At 52.8% G+C, this 18023-nt stretch overlaps 1 protein-coding gene across 2 annotated transcripts in view; it reads left to right on the plus strand.

Moving 5' to 3' along the window:
* TRAPPC13 (trafficking protein particle complex subunit 13) overlaps positions 1-16902 on the plus strand; it is a 30797-nt gene extending 13895 nt beyond the window's left edge. For both annotated transcript variants that reach the window (XM_078883660.1, XM_078883669.1), the window contains 5 exons: positions 9079-9213; positions 10710-10916; positions 11768-11868; positions 12529-12676; positions 13443-16902. In XM_078883660.1, the coding sequence (XP_078739786.1) occupies positions 9079-9213; positions 10710-10916; positions 11768-11868; positions 12529-12676; positions 13443-13571 (720 nt within the window). In that variant the 3' untranslated portion in view covers positions 13572-16902. The remainder of the gene's footprint in view (positions 1-9078; positions 9214-10709; positions 10917-11767; positions 11869-12528; positions 12677-13442) is intronic.
* The last annotated feature ends 1121 nt before the right edge of the window (positions 16903-18023 follow it).

Raw genomic sequence — 18023 nt, forward strand, 5'->3', positions numbered from 1 at the left:
CAACACCAGTGACGATTGTCTGAACCGATCCTGGGCCTCCCCTAGGTCGACTCAGCCTTAAACAAGTGCCTGATGCAGTGTGTAAACATCGTCACTGGGGAGACAAAGGCGGGCGGGCGGGTGTGGTGCTGGCCACCCTACCCCCTTGTGTGCCGTGCCGGCCTTCATAGGTGTTCGTTAACAGCACTTGCCCCAACACAGGGATATACGGGGGATCTTTGTCTTTGTGTGTGTGTCTCAAGACACGTGCTGTCGCGTTGACATTCTGCACTCTGCATAGCGCCCCCCCCCCCACCCCCCGTCGGCCTCCCCCCCCGCTCCCCCCGGTCTACCCTCACCTACCCCACACCCCCCGGGTTTGTAGTGCAGCAGCACTGCCCGCTGCTATAACCGCTACGCTACCACACTGCTGCCAACGCGGCAGCAGCTGCAGCGACGTTGCGACAGCAGAAGAATCATCGCGTAGAATCATCGCGGTAGCGGCAGCGTCGTCACGGCAGCGGTAGAATCATCGGGGCAGCGGTAGAATCATCGGGGCAGCGGTAGAATCATCGGGGCAGCGGTAGAATCATCGGGGCAGCGGTAGAATCATCGGGGCAGCGGTAGAATCATCGCGGGAGCGGTAGCGTCATCGCAGCAGCAGACTCTCTGGGTTCCGTGGACCAGGAGGCTTCTGTGCGGCGCACGCGGCTCGCTGTCGTAGCTCCGCCGCTGAAGTCGTCTTCCAGTTTCCCCCACTTTGGTGCTTTGGGCCTTTCGCTTCAATCCCCAACGGGGGGGGGCCGCGTTGCGCCGATAGCTTTTGCTCTCCTCCGCAACCACCGCCACCACCACTACCACAGCTGCCCCTGCTGCCACCGTCACCATCACCGCTGCCACCGCTGCCACCACTGCCACCACCACTGTCGCTGCCACCGCTACTACCGCCGCCGCCACTACCACCACCGTCACCACCATCGCCACAGCTGCCCCCGCTGCCACTGCTACCGTCACCATCACCGCTGCCACCACCACTGCCACCGCTACTACCACCGCCGCCACTACCACCACCGTCACCACCATCGCCACAGCCGCCGCTTTGCCGTAGTTTTAATTGACGGCAGCGGGGGGTGCCATTGGAGTGGTGGGTGGCCGTGAGCGACGCATGAGACCCATTGGAGAGCCGCGCCTCTGTGTGTGTTGTGTGCGTGATGTGTGTATGTTACGTGTGTGTGCGTGATGTGTGAGGTGTGTATGTTACGTCTGTGTGTGTGAGATTTCTGTGTGTGTAGTGTGCGTGATGTGTGAGGTGTGTGTATGTTACGTCTGTGTGTGTGAGATTTCTGTGTGTGTGTTGTGTGCGCGATGTGTGAGGTGTGTGTATGTTACGTGTGTGTGTGTGTGAGATTTCTGTGTGTGTGTTGTGTGTGTGATGTGTGAGGTGTGTGTATGTTACGTCTGTGTGTGTGTGAGATTTCTGTGTGTGTGTTGTGTGTGTGATGTGTGAGGTGTGTATGTTACGTCTGTGTGTGTGAGATTTCTGTGTGTGTGTTGTGTGCGCGATGTGTGAGGTGTGTGTGTGTTACGTGTGTGTGTGTGAGATTTCTCTGTGTGTGTTGTGTGCGCGATGTGTGAGGTGTGTGTATGTTACGTCTGTGTGTGTGAGATTTCTGTGTGTGTGTTGCGTGCGCGATGTGTGAGGTGTGTGTGTGTTACGTCTGTGTGTGTGAGATTTCTGTGTGCGTGATGTGTGCGTGATGTGTGAGATGTGTGTGTTACGTCTGTGTGTGTGAGATTTCTGTGTGTGTGATGTGTGCGTGATGTGTGAGGTGTGTGTGTGTTACGTCTGTGTGTGTGTGTGAGATTTCTGTGTGTGTGTTGTGTGCGTGATGTGTGAGGTGTGTGTGTTACGTCTGTGTGTGTGAGATTTCTGTGTGTGTGTTGCGTGCGTGATGTGTGAGGTGTGTGTGTTACGTCTGTGTGTGTGAGATTTCTGTGTGTGTGTTGTGTGCGTGATGTGTGAGATGTGTGTGTGTTACGTGTGTGTGTGTGAGATTTCTGTGTGTGTAGTGTGTGCGCGATGTGTGAGGTGTGTGTGTGTTACGTCTGTGTGTGTGTGAGATTTCTGTGTGCGTGTTGTGTGCGCGATGTATGAGGTGTGTGTATGTTACGTCTGTGTGTGTGTGAGATTTCTGTGTGTGTAGTGTGTGCGCGATGTGTGAGGTGTGTGTGTGTTACGTCTGTGTGTGTGTGAGATTTCTGTGTGTGTAGTGTGTGCGCGATGTGTGAGGTGTGTGTATGTTACGTGTGTGTGTGTGAGATTTCTCTGTGTGTGTTGTGTGCGTGATGTGTGAGGTGTGTGGATGTTACGTCTGTGTGTGTGAGATTTCTGTGTGTGTGTTGTGTGCGTGATGTGTGAGGTGTGTGTATGTTACGTGTGTGTGTGTGAGATTTCTGTGTGTGTGTTGCGTGCGTGATGTGTGAGGTGTGTGTATGTTACGTCTGTGTGTGTGTGAGATTTCTGTGTGTGATGTGTGAGGTGTGTGTATGTTACGTGTGTGTGTGTGAGATTTCTGTGTGTGTGTTGCGTGTGTGATGTGTGAGGTGTGTGTATGTTACGTGTGTGTGTGTGAGATTTCTGTGTGTGTGTAGTGTGTGTGATGTGTGAGGTGTGTGTATGTTACGTGTGTGTGTGAGATTTCTGTGTGTGTGTTGTGTGCGTGATGTGTGAGGTGTGTGTGTGTTACGTCTGTGTGTGTGAGATTTCTGTGTGTGTGTTGCGTGCGTGATGTGTGAGGTGTGTGTGTTACGTCTGTGTGTGTGTGAGATTTCTGTGTGTGTGTTGTGTGCGTGATGTGTGAGGTGTGTGTGTTACGTCTGTGTGTGTGTGAGATTTCTGTGTGTGTGTTGTGTGCGTGATGTGTGAGGTGTGTGTATGTTACGTCTGTGTGTGTGTGAGATTTCTGTGTGTGTGTTGTGTGCGTGATGTGTGAGGTGTGTGTATGTTACGTGTGTGTGTGTGTGAGATTTCTGTGTGTGTGTTGTGTGCGTGATGTGTGAGGTGTGTGTATGTTACGTGTGTGTGTGTGTGTGAGATTTCTGTGTGTGTGATGTGTGCGTGATGTGTGAGGTGTGTGTATGTTACGTCTGTGTGTGTGTGAGATTTCTGTGTGTGTGTTGTGTGCGCGATGTGTGAGGTGTGTGTGTGTTACGTCTGTGTGTGTGTGAGATTTCTGTGTGTGTGTTGCGTGCGTGATGTGTGAGATGTGTGTGTGTTACGTCTGTGTGTGTGTGAGATTTCTGTGTGTGTGTTGCGTGCGTGATGTGTGAGGTGTGTGTATGTTACGTGTGTGTGTGTGTGAGATTTCTGTGTGTGTGATGTGTGCGTGATGTGTGAGGTGTGTGTGTTACGTCTGTGTGTGTGTGAGATTTCTGTGTGTGTGTTGTGTGCGCGATGTGTGAGGTGTGTGTGTTACGTCTGTGTGTGTGTGAGATTTCTGTGTGTGTGTTGCGTGCGTGATGTGTGAGGTGTGTGTGTTACGTCTGTGTGTGTGTGAGATTTCTGTGTGTGTGTTGTGTGCGCGATGTGTGAGGTGTGTGTGTTACGTCTGTGTGTGTGTGAGATTTCTGTGTGTGTGATGTGTGCGTGATGTGTGAGGTGTGTGTGTTACGTCTGTGTGTGTGTGAGATTTCTGTGTGTGTGTTGCGTGCGCGATGTGTGAGGTGTGTGTATGTTACGTCTGTGTGTGTGTGAGATTTCTGTGTGTGTGTAGTGTGCGTGATGTGTGAGGTGTGTGTATGTTACGTCTGTGTGTGTGTGAGATTTCTCTGTGTGTGTTGTGTGCGTGATGTGTGAGGTGTGTGTATGTTACGTGTGTGTGTGTGTGAGATTTCTGTGTGTGTGTAGTGCGTGCGTGATGTGTGAGGTGTGTGTATGTTACGTGTGTGTGTGTGAGATTTCTGTGTGTGTGTTGTGTGCGTGATGTGTGAGGTGTGTGTGTTACGTCTGTGTGTGTGTGAGATTTCTGTGTGTGTGTAGTGTGCGCGATGTGTGAGGTGTGTGTATGTTTCGTCTGTGTGTGTGAGATTTCTCTGTGTGTGTTGTGTGCGTGATGTGTGAGGTGTGTATGTTACGTGTGTGTGTGTGTGAGATTTCTGTGTGTGTGTTGTGTGCGTGATGTGTGAGGTATGTGTATGTTACGTGTGTGTGTGTGAGATTTCTGTGTGTGTGTAGTGTGCGTGATGTGTGAGGTGTGTGTATGTTACGTGTGTGTGTGTGAGATTTCTGTGTGCGTGATGTGTGCGTGATGTGTGAGATGTGTGTGTGTTACGTCTGTGTGTGTGTGAGATTTCTGTGTGTGTAGTGTGTGCGCGATGTGTGAGGTGTGTGTGTGTTACGTCTGTGTGTGTGTGAGATTTCTGTGTGCGTGTTGTGTGCGCGATGTATGAGGTGTGTGTGTTTCGTCTGTGTGTGTGTGAGATTTCTGTGTGTGTAGTGTGTGCGCGATGTGTGAGGTGTGTGTATGTTACGTGTGTGTGTGTGTGAGTTTTCTGTGTGTGTGTTGTGTGCGTGATGTGTGAGGTGTGTGTATGTTACGTGTGTGTGTGTGTGAGTTTTCTGTGTGTGTGTTGTGTGCGTGATGTGTGAGGTGTGTGTGTGTTACGTCTGTGTGTGTGTGAGATTTCTGTGTGTGTGTTGTGTGCGCGATGTGTGAGGTGTGTGTGTTACGTCTGTGTGTGTGTGAGATTTCTGTGTGTGTGTTGTGTGCGTGATGTGTGAGGTGTGTGTATGTTACGTGTGTGTGTGTGAGATTTCTGTGTGTGTTGTGTGCGTGATGTGTGAGGTGTGTGTATGTTACGTGTGTGTGTGTGAGATTTCTGTGTGTGTGTTGTGTGCGTGATGTGTGAGGTGTGTGTATGTTACGTCTGTGTGTGTGAGATTTCTGTGTGTGTTGTGTGCGCGATGTGTGAGGTGTGTGGATGTTACGTGTGTGTGTGTGAGATTTCTGTGTGTGTGTTGTGTGCGTGATGTGTGAGATGTGTGTGTTACGTGTGTGTGTGTGAGATTTCTGTGTGTGTGTTGTGTGCGCGATGTGTGAGGTGTGTGTATGTTACGTGTGTGTGTGTGTGTGAGATTTCTGTGTGTGATGTGTGCGTGATGTGTGAGGTGTGTGTGTTACGTCTGTGTGTGTGAGATTTCTGTGTGTGTGTTGTGTGCGTGATGTGTGAGGTGTGTGTATGTTACGTCTGTGTGTGTGTGAGATTTCTGTGTGTGTGTTGCGTGCGCGATGTGTGAGGTGTGTGTATGTTACGTGTGTGTGTGTGTGAGATTTCTGTGTGCGTGTTGTGTGCGCGATGTATGAGGTGTGTGTGTTTCGTCTGTGTGTGTGTGAGATTTCTGTGTGTGTAGTGTGTGCGCGATGTGTGAGGTGTGTGTATGTTACGTGTGTGTGTGTGAGATTTCTGTGTGTGTGTTGCGTGCGTGATGTGTGAGGTGTGTGTGTTTCGTCTGTGTGTGTGTGAGATTTCTGTGTGTGTGTTGCGTGCGTGATGTGTGAGGTGTGTGTATGTTACGTGTGTGTGTGTGAGATTTCTGTGTGTGTGTTGTGTGCGCGATGTGTGAGGTGTGTGTATGTTACGTGTGTGTCTGTGTGTGTGAGATTTCTGTGTGCGTGTTGTGTGCGTGATGTGTGAGATGTGTGTGTTACGTCTGTGTGTGTGTGAGATTTCTGTGTGTGTGTTGTGTGCGTGATGTGTGAGGTGTGTGTATGTTACGTGTGTGTGTGTGAGATTTCTGTGTGTGTGTTGTGTGCGTGATGTGTGAGGTGTGTGTATGTTACGTGTGTGTGTGTGTGAGATTTCTGTGTGTGTGTTGTGTGTGTGATGTGTGAGGTGTGTGTGTTACGTCTGTGTGTGTGTGAGATTTCTGTGTGCGTGTTGTGTGCGTGATGTGTGAGGTGTGTGTATGTTACGTCTGTGTGTGCGTGAGATTTCTGTGTGTGTGTTGTGTGCGTGATGTGTGAGGTGTGTGTATGTTACGTGTGTGTGTGTGTGAGATTTCTGTGTGTGTGTTGCGTGCGTGATGTGTGAGGTGTGTGTATGTTACGTCTGTGTGTGTGAGATTTCTGTGTGTGTGTTGCGTGCGTGATGTGTGAGGTGTGTGTATGTTACGTGTGTGTGAGATTTCTGTGTGTGTGTTGTGTGCGTGATGTGTGAGGTGTGTGTGTGTTACGTCTGTGTGTGTGAGATTTCTGTGTGTGTGTTGCGTGCGTGATGTGTGAGGTGTGTGTGTGTTGCGTGTGTGTGTGTGTGAGATTTCTGTGTGTGTGTTGTGTGCGTGATGTGTGAGATGTGTGTGTTACGTCTGTGTGTGTGTGAGATTTCTGTGTGTGTGTTGTGTGCGCGATGTGTGAGGTGTGTGTATGTTACGTGTGTGTGTGTGTGAGATTTCTGTGTGTGTGTGTTGCGTGCGTGATGTGTGAGATGTGTGTGTTACGTCTGTGTGTGTGTGAGATTTCTGTGTGTGTGTTGCGTGCGTGATGTGTGAGGTGTGTGTATGTTACGTGTGTGTGTGTGTGAGATTTCTGTGTGTGTGATGTGTGCGTGATGTGTGAGGTGTGTGTGTTACGTCTGTGTGTGTGTGAGATTTCTGTGTGTGTGTTGTGTGCGCGATGTGTGAGGTGTGTGTGTTACGTCTGTGTGTGTGTGAGATTTCTGTGTGTGTGTTGCGTGCGTGATGTGTGAGGTGTGTGTGTTACGTCTGTGTGTGTGTGAGATTTCTGTGTGTGTGTTGTGTGCGCGATGTGTGAGGTGTGTGTATGTTACGTCTGTGTGTGTGTGAGATTTCTCTGTGTGTGTAGTGTGCGTGATGTGTGAGGTGTGTGTATGTTACGTGTGTGTGTGTGAGATTTCTGTGTGTGTGTAGTGCGTGCGTGATGTGTGAGGTGTGTGTATGTTACGTGTGTGTGTGTGAGATTTCTGTGTGTGTGTTGTGTGCGTGATGTGTGAGGTGTGTGTGTTACGTCTGTGTGTGTGTGAGATTTCTGTGTGTGTGTAGTGTGCGCGATGTGTGAGGTGTGTGTATGTTTCGTCTGTGTGTGTGAGATTTCTCTGTGTGTGTTGCGTGCGCGATGTGTGAGGTGTGTGTGTGTTACGTCTGTGTGTGTGAGATTTCTGTGTGTGTGTTGTGTGCGCGATGTGTGAGGTGTGTGTATGTTACGTGTGTGTGTGTGAGATTTCTGTGTGTGTTGTGTGTGTGATGTGTGAGGTGTGTGTATGTTACGTCTGTGTGTGTGTGAGATTTCTGTGTGTGTGTTGTGTGTGTGATGTGTGAGGTGTGTGTGTGTTACGTCTGTGTGTGTGAGATTTCTGTGTGTGTTGCGTGCGTGATGTGTGAGGTGTGTGTATGTTACGTCTGTGTGTGTGTGAGATTTCTGTGTGTGTGTTGTGTGCGTGATGTGTGAGGTGTGTGTATGTTACGTCTGTGTGTGTGTGAGATTTCTGTGTGTGTGTGTGAGATTTCTGTGTGCGTGTTGCGTGCGCGATGTGTGAGGTGTGTGTATGTTACGTGTGTGTGTGAGATTTCTGTGTGTGTGTTGTGTGCGCGATGTGTGAGGTGTGTGTATGTTACGTGTGTGTGTGTGAGATTTCTGTGTGTGTGTTGTGTGCGTGATGTGTGAGGTGTGTGTATGTTACGTGTGTGTGTGTGAGATTTCTGTGTGCGTGTTGTGTGTGTGATGTGTGAGGTGTGTGTGTTACGTCTGTGTGTGTGTGAGATCTCTGTGTGTGTGTTGTGTGCGTGATGTGTGAGGTGTGTGTATGTTACGTGTGTGTGTGTGAGATTTCTGTGTGTGTGTGTTGTGTGCGTGATGTGTGAGGTGTGTGTATGTTACGTGTGTGTGTGTGTGAGATTTCTGTGTGTGTGATGTGTGCGTGATGTGTGAGGTGTGTGTATGTTACGTGTGTGTGTGTGAGATTTCTGTGTGTGTGATGTGTGCGCGATGTGTGAGGTGTGTGTATGTTACGTCTGTGTGTGCGTGAGATTTCTGTGTGTGTGATGTGTGAGGTGTGTGTATGTTACGTCTGTGTGTGTGAGATTTCTGTGTGTGTGTTGTGTGCGCGATGTGTGAGGTGTGTGTATGTTACGTCTGTGTGTGTGAGATTTCTGTGTGTGTTGTGTGCGTGATGTGTGAGGTGTGTGTATGTTACGTCTGTGTGTGTGAGATTTCTGTGTGTGTGTTGTGTGCGTGATGTGTGAGGTGTGTGTATGTTACGTCTGTGTGTGTGAGATTTCTGTGTGTGTTGTGTGCGTGATGTGTGAGGTGTGTGTATGTTACGTGTGTGTGTGTGAGATTTCTGTGCGTGTTGTGTGCGTGATGTGTGAGGTGTGTGTGTTACGTCTGTGTGTGTGTGAGATTTCTGTGTGTGTGTTGTGTGCGCGATGTGTGAGATGTGTGTATGTTACGTGTGTGTGTGAGATTTCTGTGTGTGTGTTGTGTGCGTGATGTGTGAGGTGTGTGTATGTTACGTCTGTGTGTGTGAGATCTCTGTGTGTGTGTTGTGTGCGTGATGTGTGAGGTGTGTATGTTACGTCTGTGTGTGTGAGATTTCTGTGTGTGTGTTGTGTGCGTGATGTGTGAGATGTGTGTGTTACGTCTGTGTGTGTGTGAGATTTCTGTGTGTGTGTTGTGTGCGTGATGTGTGTGATGTCTCTGTGTGAGATTGTGTGCGTGTGAAATATCTTTGTGTAGGATGTGGGTGTGAAGAACGTGTGCAAGATGTGTGTGCACGTGTGTTTGTTGTTGTTGTGTAGCTCTTTATAGCTATGCTTCTGTTTATGCACATGTCTCTGCGCTTGTCTGTGTGTGTGTGCGCACTGCGTATGTGTCTGTGCGCTGCACAAGTTTCTGTGTTGGTGTGTGCTGCGCGTGTGTCCATTGCGCGAGTTTCTGTGTGTGAGCGTTGTGCGCGTGTCTGTGTGCTGCAAATGTGTCTGTGTTTGTTTACTTTCGTATCCGTGCGCGCGTGCGCCCCCCCCCCCCCGCAATTCACCGTCTTGCTCCTGATCCCCATGCCCCCCCCCCGCCGCCGTGCGTGCAGTGCGAGGAGGTCTTCCTGGAGGCCCAGATCCAGAACATCACGTCGTCGCCCATGTGCGTGGAGCGCGTGTGGCTGGAGCCGTCTCCGCTGTACGCCGTCGCGCCCCTCAACGCTGTCGTGGACACCGACCCCCGCATCACGGTAACCTCCCCACCGCTCCTCCACCCTCCACCTCCCCCACCGCTCCTCCACCCTCCCCCACCGCTCCTCCTCCCTCCACCTCCCCCACCGCTCCTCCTCCCTCCACTTCCCCCACCGCTCCTCCACCCTCCACCTCCCCCACCGCTCCTCCACCCTCCACCTCCCCCACCGCTCCTCCACCCTCCACCTCTCCACCGCTCCTCCACCCTCCACCTCTCCACCGCTCCTCCACCCTCCACCTCCCCACCGCTCCTCCACCCTCCACCTCCCCGACCGCTCCTCCACCCTCCACCTCCCCCACCGCTCCTCCTTCTCCTCTCTCCCCCACCGCTCCTCCACCCTCCACCTCCCCGACCGCTCCTCCACCCTCCACCTCCCCCACCGCTCCTCCTTCTCCTCCCTCCCCCACCGCTCCTCCACCCTCCACCTCCCCACCGCTCCTCCACCCTCCACCTCCCCACCGCTCCTCCTCCCTCCACCTCCCCAGCGCTCCTCCACCCTCCACCTCCCCCACCGCTCCTCCACCCTCCACCTCCCCCACCGCTCCTCCACCCTCCACCTCCCCCACCGCTCTTCCTCCCTCCACCTCCCCCACCGCTCCTCCACCCTCCACCTCCCCCACCGCTCCTCCACCCTCCCCCTCCCCCACCGCTCCTCCACCCTCCACCTCCCCCACCGCTCCTCCACCCTCCACCTCCCCCACCGCTCCTCCACCCCCCCCCTCCCCCACCGCTCCTCCACCCTCCACCCCCTCACCGCTCCTCCACCCTCCCCCTCCCCCACCGCTCCTCCTCCCTCCACCTCCCCAGCGCTCCTCCACCCTCCACCTCCCTTTGAATCATAATTCGCGGTCTCGAAAGATGACGTGACAAAGACAAAGGTCCCCCCCCCGCCCATATAGTCTGTGACAGACTGTTGGGCAAGTGCAGTAGTTAGCGCGCTGCGCTACGAACCCGTCGTTCCAATTTAGATATCCCGCTCACGGCCACTAACACCGGTGACGATGATCTGAACTGGTCCTGGGCCTCCCCTAGGTCGACTCAAATGAGTAGCTGGTGCGGTGTGTAGTAAACAATCGCCACTGGGGAGACAAAGGTGGTCGGGCGTGGTGCTGGCCACCCACCCCCCTCGTGTGCCATGCCGGCCTTCACAGGTGCTGCTCGCTCACAGCACTTGCCCCGACAGTCTGTTTAGGTTCCACGGGGGGGATCTTTGGTGGTGGTACGTTTGTACGTACGATGACATTTTTTTGCACCGTACATAGCCAACCAGTGCTGATGGGATGGTGCGAATGTAACAAATGTCCCTTACCACCCACCACCACCACCACCCACCCACCCAACACTACCACCCACCACCACCCACCCACCCACTGCTACCACCCACCACTACCACCCACCACTACCACCCACCACCCCGCACTACCACCACGCCCCACCACCACCACCCACCAATCTCCACCACCACCACCACCACCCACCCATTGCCACCACCGCGCCAGGCTGTCGGAGGGGCGCTACCTGGGCCCCGGCGAGACGCGGCAGTTCCTGTACCGGCTGCGCGCCCGCCCCGACGTGGCGGAGAAGGCGGGCGCCGGGGGACTGCGCGGGGTCACCCACATCGGCAAGATGGACATCGTGTGGCGGACCAACCTGGGCGAGCGAGGCAGGCTGCAGACCAGCCAGCTGCAGCGCGTGGTGCGTGTTGTTGGGGGTGGGGGGGGGGTGAGGTGGGGGGAGGTGGGGGGAGGGGGTGGGAGGGAGGTAGGGGAGGAGGCTGAGAGAGAGAGAAAAAGAGGAGGGGGAGGTGGTAAGGTTGATGCCACGATGTTGGCGTTGGTGATGTTGGCGATGGTGATGATGTTGGTGATGATGTTGATGTGGGTGAAGTGGTGTTGATGTTGGTGATGGGGTTGGGGAGGGGAGGAGGTGGAGATAGTGGGAGGGAGGTAAGGGAGGAGGCTGAGAGAGAGAAAGAGGAGGGGGAGGTGGTAAGGTTGATGCCACGATGTTGGCGACGGTGATGCTGGCGATGGTGATGATGTTGATGTGGGTGAAGTGGTGTTGATGTTGGTGATGGGGTTGGGAGGGGAGGAGGTGGAGATAGTGGGAGGGAGGTAGGGGAGGAGGAGGCTGAGAGAGAGAGGAGGGGGAGGGAGGGAGGTGGTAAGGTTGATGCCACGATGTTGGCGATGGTGATGATGTTGGTGATGGGGTTGGGAGGGGAGGAAGTGGAGATAGTGGGAGGGAGGTGGGTTGGAGAGGTAGGGCGGGAGGAGTAGGAGCTGGTAAGGTTGATGTTGATGATGGCGATGATGATGTGGGTGAAGTGGTGTTGATGTTGGTGATGGTGGTGATGTTGATGATGGTGGTGATGTTGATGCTGGTGATGTTGATGGCGTTGATGATGTTGATGGCGTTGATGGTGATGTTGGCGATGTGGTGTTAATGATGTTGGTGATTTGGTGATGTTGGTGAAGTCGTGTTAATGTTGGTGATGTGTTGATGTTGATGATGGTGGCGGTGGTGACGTGTGTCCGTGTCTGCAGGCCCCGGGCTACGGGGACGTGCGCTTAGAGATCGAGACGATCCCTGACATGGCCCACCTGGAGGAGCCCTTCACGGTGGCCTTCAAAATCACCAACTGCAGGTCAACATCACCATCGTCAACATCACCACCATCTTCAACATCACCACCATCGTCAACATCACCACCGCCATCATCATCATCGTCATTGTCAGTAGCATCGTCGTTATCGTCATTAGCATCAGCATCCTCGTCTGCATCATCAGGGGTATCAACATTGTCATCAGCATCACCAGTATCATCATTATCATTATCAGATCATCGTCGGCAGTGATTATGACGACGACGATGATGACGAAGACAATGATTATGATGATGATAAGGATGACGAACATGATGACGACGATGTCGAAGATGACGACGATGATGATGACGACGATGATGATGACGACGATGATGACGACGATGACGACAATGACGACAATGACGACGACGATGATGATGACGACGACGATGATGATGATGATGACGACGATGATGATGATGACGACAATGACGATGACGACGATGATGACGACGATGATGACGATGATGATGACGACGATGATGATGATGACGATGACGACGACGATGATGACGACGGTAATGACGATGATGATGATGACGACGACAATGATGACGATGATGACGACGACAATGATGACGATGATGATGATGATGACGACAATGATGACGACGACGATGATGATGACGACAATAATGTCGGCGTTGTCGTTGGCGCAGCGAGCGCACCATGGACCTCCGTCTGGAGCTGCGCAGCTCGGACGCCCTCTGCTGGTGCGGCCTTCTCGCCAGGGACCTGGGCCGCCTGCCCAGCGCCTCGTCGCGCCAAGCGGCGCTCATGCTGCTGCCGGCCATGCCCGGCCTGCAGGTGAGGGAGGGGCGTGTGGAGGGGGGGTGGGGGGGCTTCGTCAGCCTTGCCCAGTCTTGCCCAGCCATACCCGGCCTGCAGGTGAGGGAGGGGCGTGTGGAGGGGGGGTGGGGGGGCTTCGTCAGCCTTGCCCAGCCTTGCCCAGTCTTGCCCAGCCTGCAGGTTAGGGGGCCGCCAAGCGGCGCTCATGTTGCTGCCAACCATGCCTGGCCTGCAGGTGAAGGGGGGGGGGGGGACGGGTGGGGGGGGGGGTGGGGCTCGCCCCACCCGCAAAGAACACTTACCCATCTGCTTCCTGGTTCTTTCGGAAAAGTCACGTAGAAGGGAAATAATAAAATAACAAAAATAAAACGTAATAAAATAATATAATAATTGCCCAGTTCAAGTAGCTGTGTGACGTTCCGCTGGCGGTTACAACAGCAGCAGCAACAACATCAACAACCAGCCTCATCGGGGCGGGGGGCGGGGTGCGATTTGCCGGAATTTGTCTTCTTGGTTCTTTCGGTAAAGTCACGTAGAAGGGAAATAATAAAATAATAAAAATGAAACGATAAAATACAATTCTCACGACGTTTCGGCCACAACGCAAGCAGCCGTCCTCAGGTGAAGATCAGGTCTGTCGGAAGGACAGCGTCTGAAGAAGATGAATCCCTGCAGTCACGAAAGCTTTAAATCGAAATTTGCCAGAATTTGTCTCACAATTGACTGCTTCTTTGCCCCCCCCCCCATCCCTCCCATCACCCCCCCCACCCCCCTCCACTGGCAGAGCGTGTCTGGAATCCGGCTGACCGACACGTTCCTCAAGAGGACCTATGAGTTCGACGACGTAGCCCAGGTGCTGGTTCTGTCGGAGGAGGACGAAGAGGAGGAGGAGGAGGTGGCGGTGGCGTTGTAGATGGGGAGACGGAGGAGGTGGAGGTGGTGGCGGAGGAGGTGCCGACATCGTAGACGGGGGACGGAGGAGAAGAGGAGGAGGATGAGGAGAAGGGGGGGGGCTGCCCCGCCCCGCCCCCCCCCCACGCCTCCACCCAACTCCATTCTGTCTCACCCCGACCCCCCCTCGTTCTTGGGGGGGGGTCAGGAACGTCCGCGGCGTTCGCCAGGCCTCTGCGGCCGTCGTCGTCGTCGTCGTCGATGATCTTCAAATCGATCACCTCCCCACTCCCCCCTTGAGAGAAACTTGTCAACAAACTTTTCCTCCGCTGACGTCGCCCGGGGCCTTGAGGCGGCGTGGGCCACGCCTGAACCAAAACAATACGTTCTTAGTTGTTTATTTTTTGACCAGCTAAGGAAAGGGGGCCGCCCCCCCCCCCCCCACTGAGCTGTGTGTGTAGTTATTTTTTTTCTCCCAGAAACGACCTGGCTATCGGAAACGATAGCTCAACGACGAAGTGGACTTATCGTCGTCGTCGTGTGGAAATTTAAAGCGGCGGCCAAATGACTCTGAGCACGTGTGACGTCGATTCTAAATGCGGGGGCAGGGAGAAAGACAAAATAAAGAAAACTTCGAGGATCCGGAGAAGATAAATCCACACGACCACAGAGAGAGAGAGAGACACGCAAACTCCAAATATACAGCAGCAGGCGTCGTCAGGGTCGGGATCGAAGCCACGACCTCCTGCATACTGGGCGAGGTAGTCAACATCTCCGAGCCACCGTGGCGCCCCACTTGACGAGTAGCCGACGGCGACGGTGAGCGAGAGGGGAGAGAGATGCACTCCCCGGTATCGCCATCACCTCACCTGAAATCAATCTCTACGCTTGACGGTGGCCATCATCGTCGTCGTCATCATCATCGTCGTCATCATCTTCGTCATCGTCGTCATCATGTTCGTCATCCTTATCATCATCATAATCATTCTTTCCAGTGACGCGTGCGGTGTTGGTGCGCGGTGACAGCGATTATCTGAACCGATCCTGGGCCCTCCCCTAGGTCGAGTCGGCCTCAAATGAGTACCTGGGTGTGACGTGTAAACATCGCCACTAGGGGGAGACGAAGGCGGTCGGTCGGGCGTGGTTTTGCTGGCCACCCTCACCTCCCTCCTCGTGTGCCGTGCCGGCCTTCATAGGTGCTGCTGCTGCTCGCTCACAGCACTTGCCCCCAACAGTCTGTTACAGGCTACACGGGGGAATGTTCGTCTTTTTGTGCCCCTCGGGGAGGAGAGATGCCCCAAACCCTTGCAGGGCTTTGATGTGGCCAGGAGGTGGTCGGCAGTGCTGGTGAGAGTTTTATAAGCTGGTGCTGCACTGACCCATCGTCGTATATATTGATTTGTGTTTTCCCATAATAGTGGGGTTTTTTTGGGGGGTTTGTGTAAATATAAATATGATCCATACTCTTTGGTTCTTTCTGTAAAGTCACGTAGGTGAAAAAAAAAATTAGAACATAAAAAATAGAAATAACTAAATTAAATAACGACGTTTTGGAAGCAACACAAGCTTCCGTCATCAGGTGGGACAACCACAGTAATTTTTGTTTCTTGCTGTGGTTCCGAAACGTCGTGATTTCATGTAGTTCTATTTTTTATTTTATTTAAATTTTTTATTAAATTTTTTAACCTGCGTGACTTTACCGAAAGAACCAAAGAGTTTAAATGTGATGATGATGATGACGACAACGACGACGATGCCCTCGACGATAACGATGATGACGATGACGACGATGATGACGATGGCGACAGCAAATTAGTAACGAGGTTTGTCACGTAAAACAAAACTCGTTAGTAAACCCCACATTTACAGAAGCCTTCTATTATGGATAGTAATGGTGTTAAAATTGGATTTGTTTTGCGTGTTATCCCTTGCTGTATGCATCGGTCAGTTTTGCGCGGGCACTGATGAAGCTAGTGGTAATTACTGGCGAAACGTCGTGCTCAGATTGTAAATGTTGTGGCTTGGCTCTCCAACACACCGGTGTGCTGTACTAGTATACTACACTATACACTACACTATACACTACACTACTATATACAATACACTACACTACTATACACTACACTACTATACACTACACTACTATACACTACACTACTATACACTACACTCTACAATACACTACTACACTATACACTACACTCTACAATACACTACTACACATTACACAATACACTACACTACTATACATTACACTATACACTACACCGGTGTGCTGTACTAGTGACGAATTGGCCACGTTCTGTTTACGTGACAACCCTCACTAGTTGGCTGTGTCGGGTGGTGGCGGGTTTTAACGACACATTTATATATTTACGCGATCTAACCAAAAAACCTCTATCATGCTGATTTCTACTCGCCCGTACCGTGCATGCACCCACCCACCCACGCGCAATAAATAATATATTCTCACCGAAGACTTGGCCAAAGCTTGCCAATAAAGAATCTCACGAGTTTAATCGATTACAGCGCTGTCCTATGACGCCGCGTGTCGTTGGATGTGCACAGGACGACAGCGCGATGAATGTGTTCGGGAACGCGATCTTTTACGTAACGCGATCGAGCAGAGCGGAAAACCCCCTGACGGTCGCGCGAGTCAGCAACGAGTGGTGGTTGTGGCGGCTGCCCCCTAGCGTAGCAGTCGAGCGAAGCATCGGGATGCTGCTGGATCCTTCTCGATTGCTACCCCACGGGGGCCCTGCGTTACACATCGCGCGCGTTATCGCGGACTGTTGCTTTACCCCCCCCCCCCCCCCCCACGTTATATTTTGATTCATTACAACGCGACGTTTCCGTAACGTGATGTTCTTCAGGAACGCGACAACTTCCACCACCGCCGCGCGGTGCGCGTAGGTAGTAGCGGTGGCAGCGACATTCGCATCTCGCCAAACTTTCATCGTCGTCGCGACATCATTCACGCGCACGGTGACGGGGAATTGTTTTTCGCCGACCGAGTTTTTTCGCTCGTGACAGCGGCACACTTGCCGAGGACTCGCCGGATCGTTACCAACAACAAAAACCCAGTCCTGAGTGAGCTGGCATGGTTACCCCCCCCCCCTCTCCCCCTCTCCAGCCCCCATCTGGGCTAAGCGAACAGCTGACTGTGCTGGTTTTATCGTACCGTGTACACGTGACTGACCTACCTGGGGACGCAAGAGAATTATCCGGCGCTGATAACGGGGGTGGAGGTGGAGGTGGCGGCGGCGTGCGCGCATCTCCGACTTGCACCGCATCTTCGCTGATGTAGGCGATTGAAATAAACGACCCAAATATAACTAAAGACAAAGATTCAATGCCCGTGTAGCCTGAGCAGACTGTTGAGGCCAAGTGCTGTTGGCGAGTAGCAGCACCTGTGAAGGCCGGCACTGTGGCACACGAGGGGGTGGGTGGCCAGCACCACGCCCGGCCGCCTTTGTCTCACCCCCCCCCCCCTCCTCGTGGCGATGTTTACACATCTCACCAGGTAACTCATTTAAGGGGGCTGAGTCGACCTAGGGGGGTGTTGGTGTCCGTGAGCGGGAATCGAACCCGGGTCGCCGGGTTCGTAGCGCGGCGCAGCGTTAATTTGCTAGCCCCCCACTCTCCCCCCCCCCCCACTCCACCCCCACTCCCCACAGACATCAAACTTTGTTCCCCAATAGCCCTCACACCCCACGCGGAGGCTCCGAGCCTCGGACGGGGGAGAGAGAGAATTTTGACACTCGGCACAAAACACGTGGCCCGAGAATTTTTGCAAGGAGGGAGAGAGAGAGAAGTTCACGCGTCATTACAGCCGCGCAATAGATGGCGGTCGTGGCATCTACATCTGCAGAACGTGAAGAACCAGTGGCCTCTACATCTGTAGAACGTGAAGAACCAGTGGCATATACATCTGTAGAACGTGAAGAACCAGTGGCCTCTACATCTGTAGAACATGAAGACCCAGTGGCATCTGCATCTGCAGAACGTGAAGAACCAGTGGCCTCTACATCTGTAGAACGTGAAGAACCAGTGGCCTCTACATCTGTAGAACGTGAAGACCCAGTGGCATCTACATCTACAGAATGTGAAGACCCAGTGACATCTACATCTACAGAATGTGAAGACCCAGTGACATCTACATCTCAAGAGCATGAAGACCCAGTGGCATCTACATCTACAGAATGTGAAGACCCAGTGACATCTACATCTACAGAATGTGAAGAACCAGTGGCATTTACATCTGCAGAACGTGAAGAACCAGTGGCCTCTACATCTGTAGAACATGAAGAACCAGTGGCATCTACATCTGTAGAACATGAAGACCCAGTGGCATCTACATCTACAGAATGTGAAGAACCAGTGGCCTCTACATCTGTAGAACATGAAGACCCTGTGGCATCTACATCTCAAGAGCATGAAGAACCAGTGGCATCTACATCTACAGAATGTGAAG

This window comes from Lampetra fluviatilis, chromosome 3 (assembly GCF_964198595.1).
Source record: "Lampetra fluviatilis chromosome 3, kcLamFluv1.1, whole genome shotgun sequence".
Classification (NCBI taxonomy): domain Eukaryota; kingdom Metazoa; phylum Chordata; class Hyperoartia; order Petromyzontiformes; family Petromyzontidae; genus Lampetra; species Lampetra fluviatilis.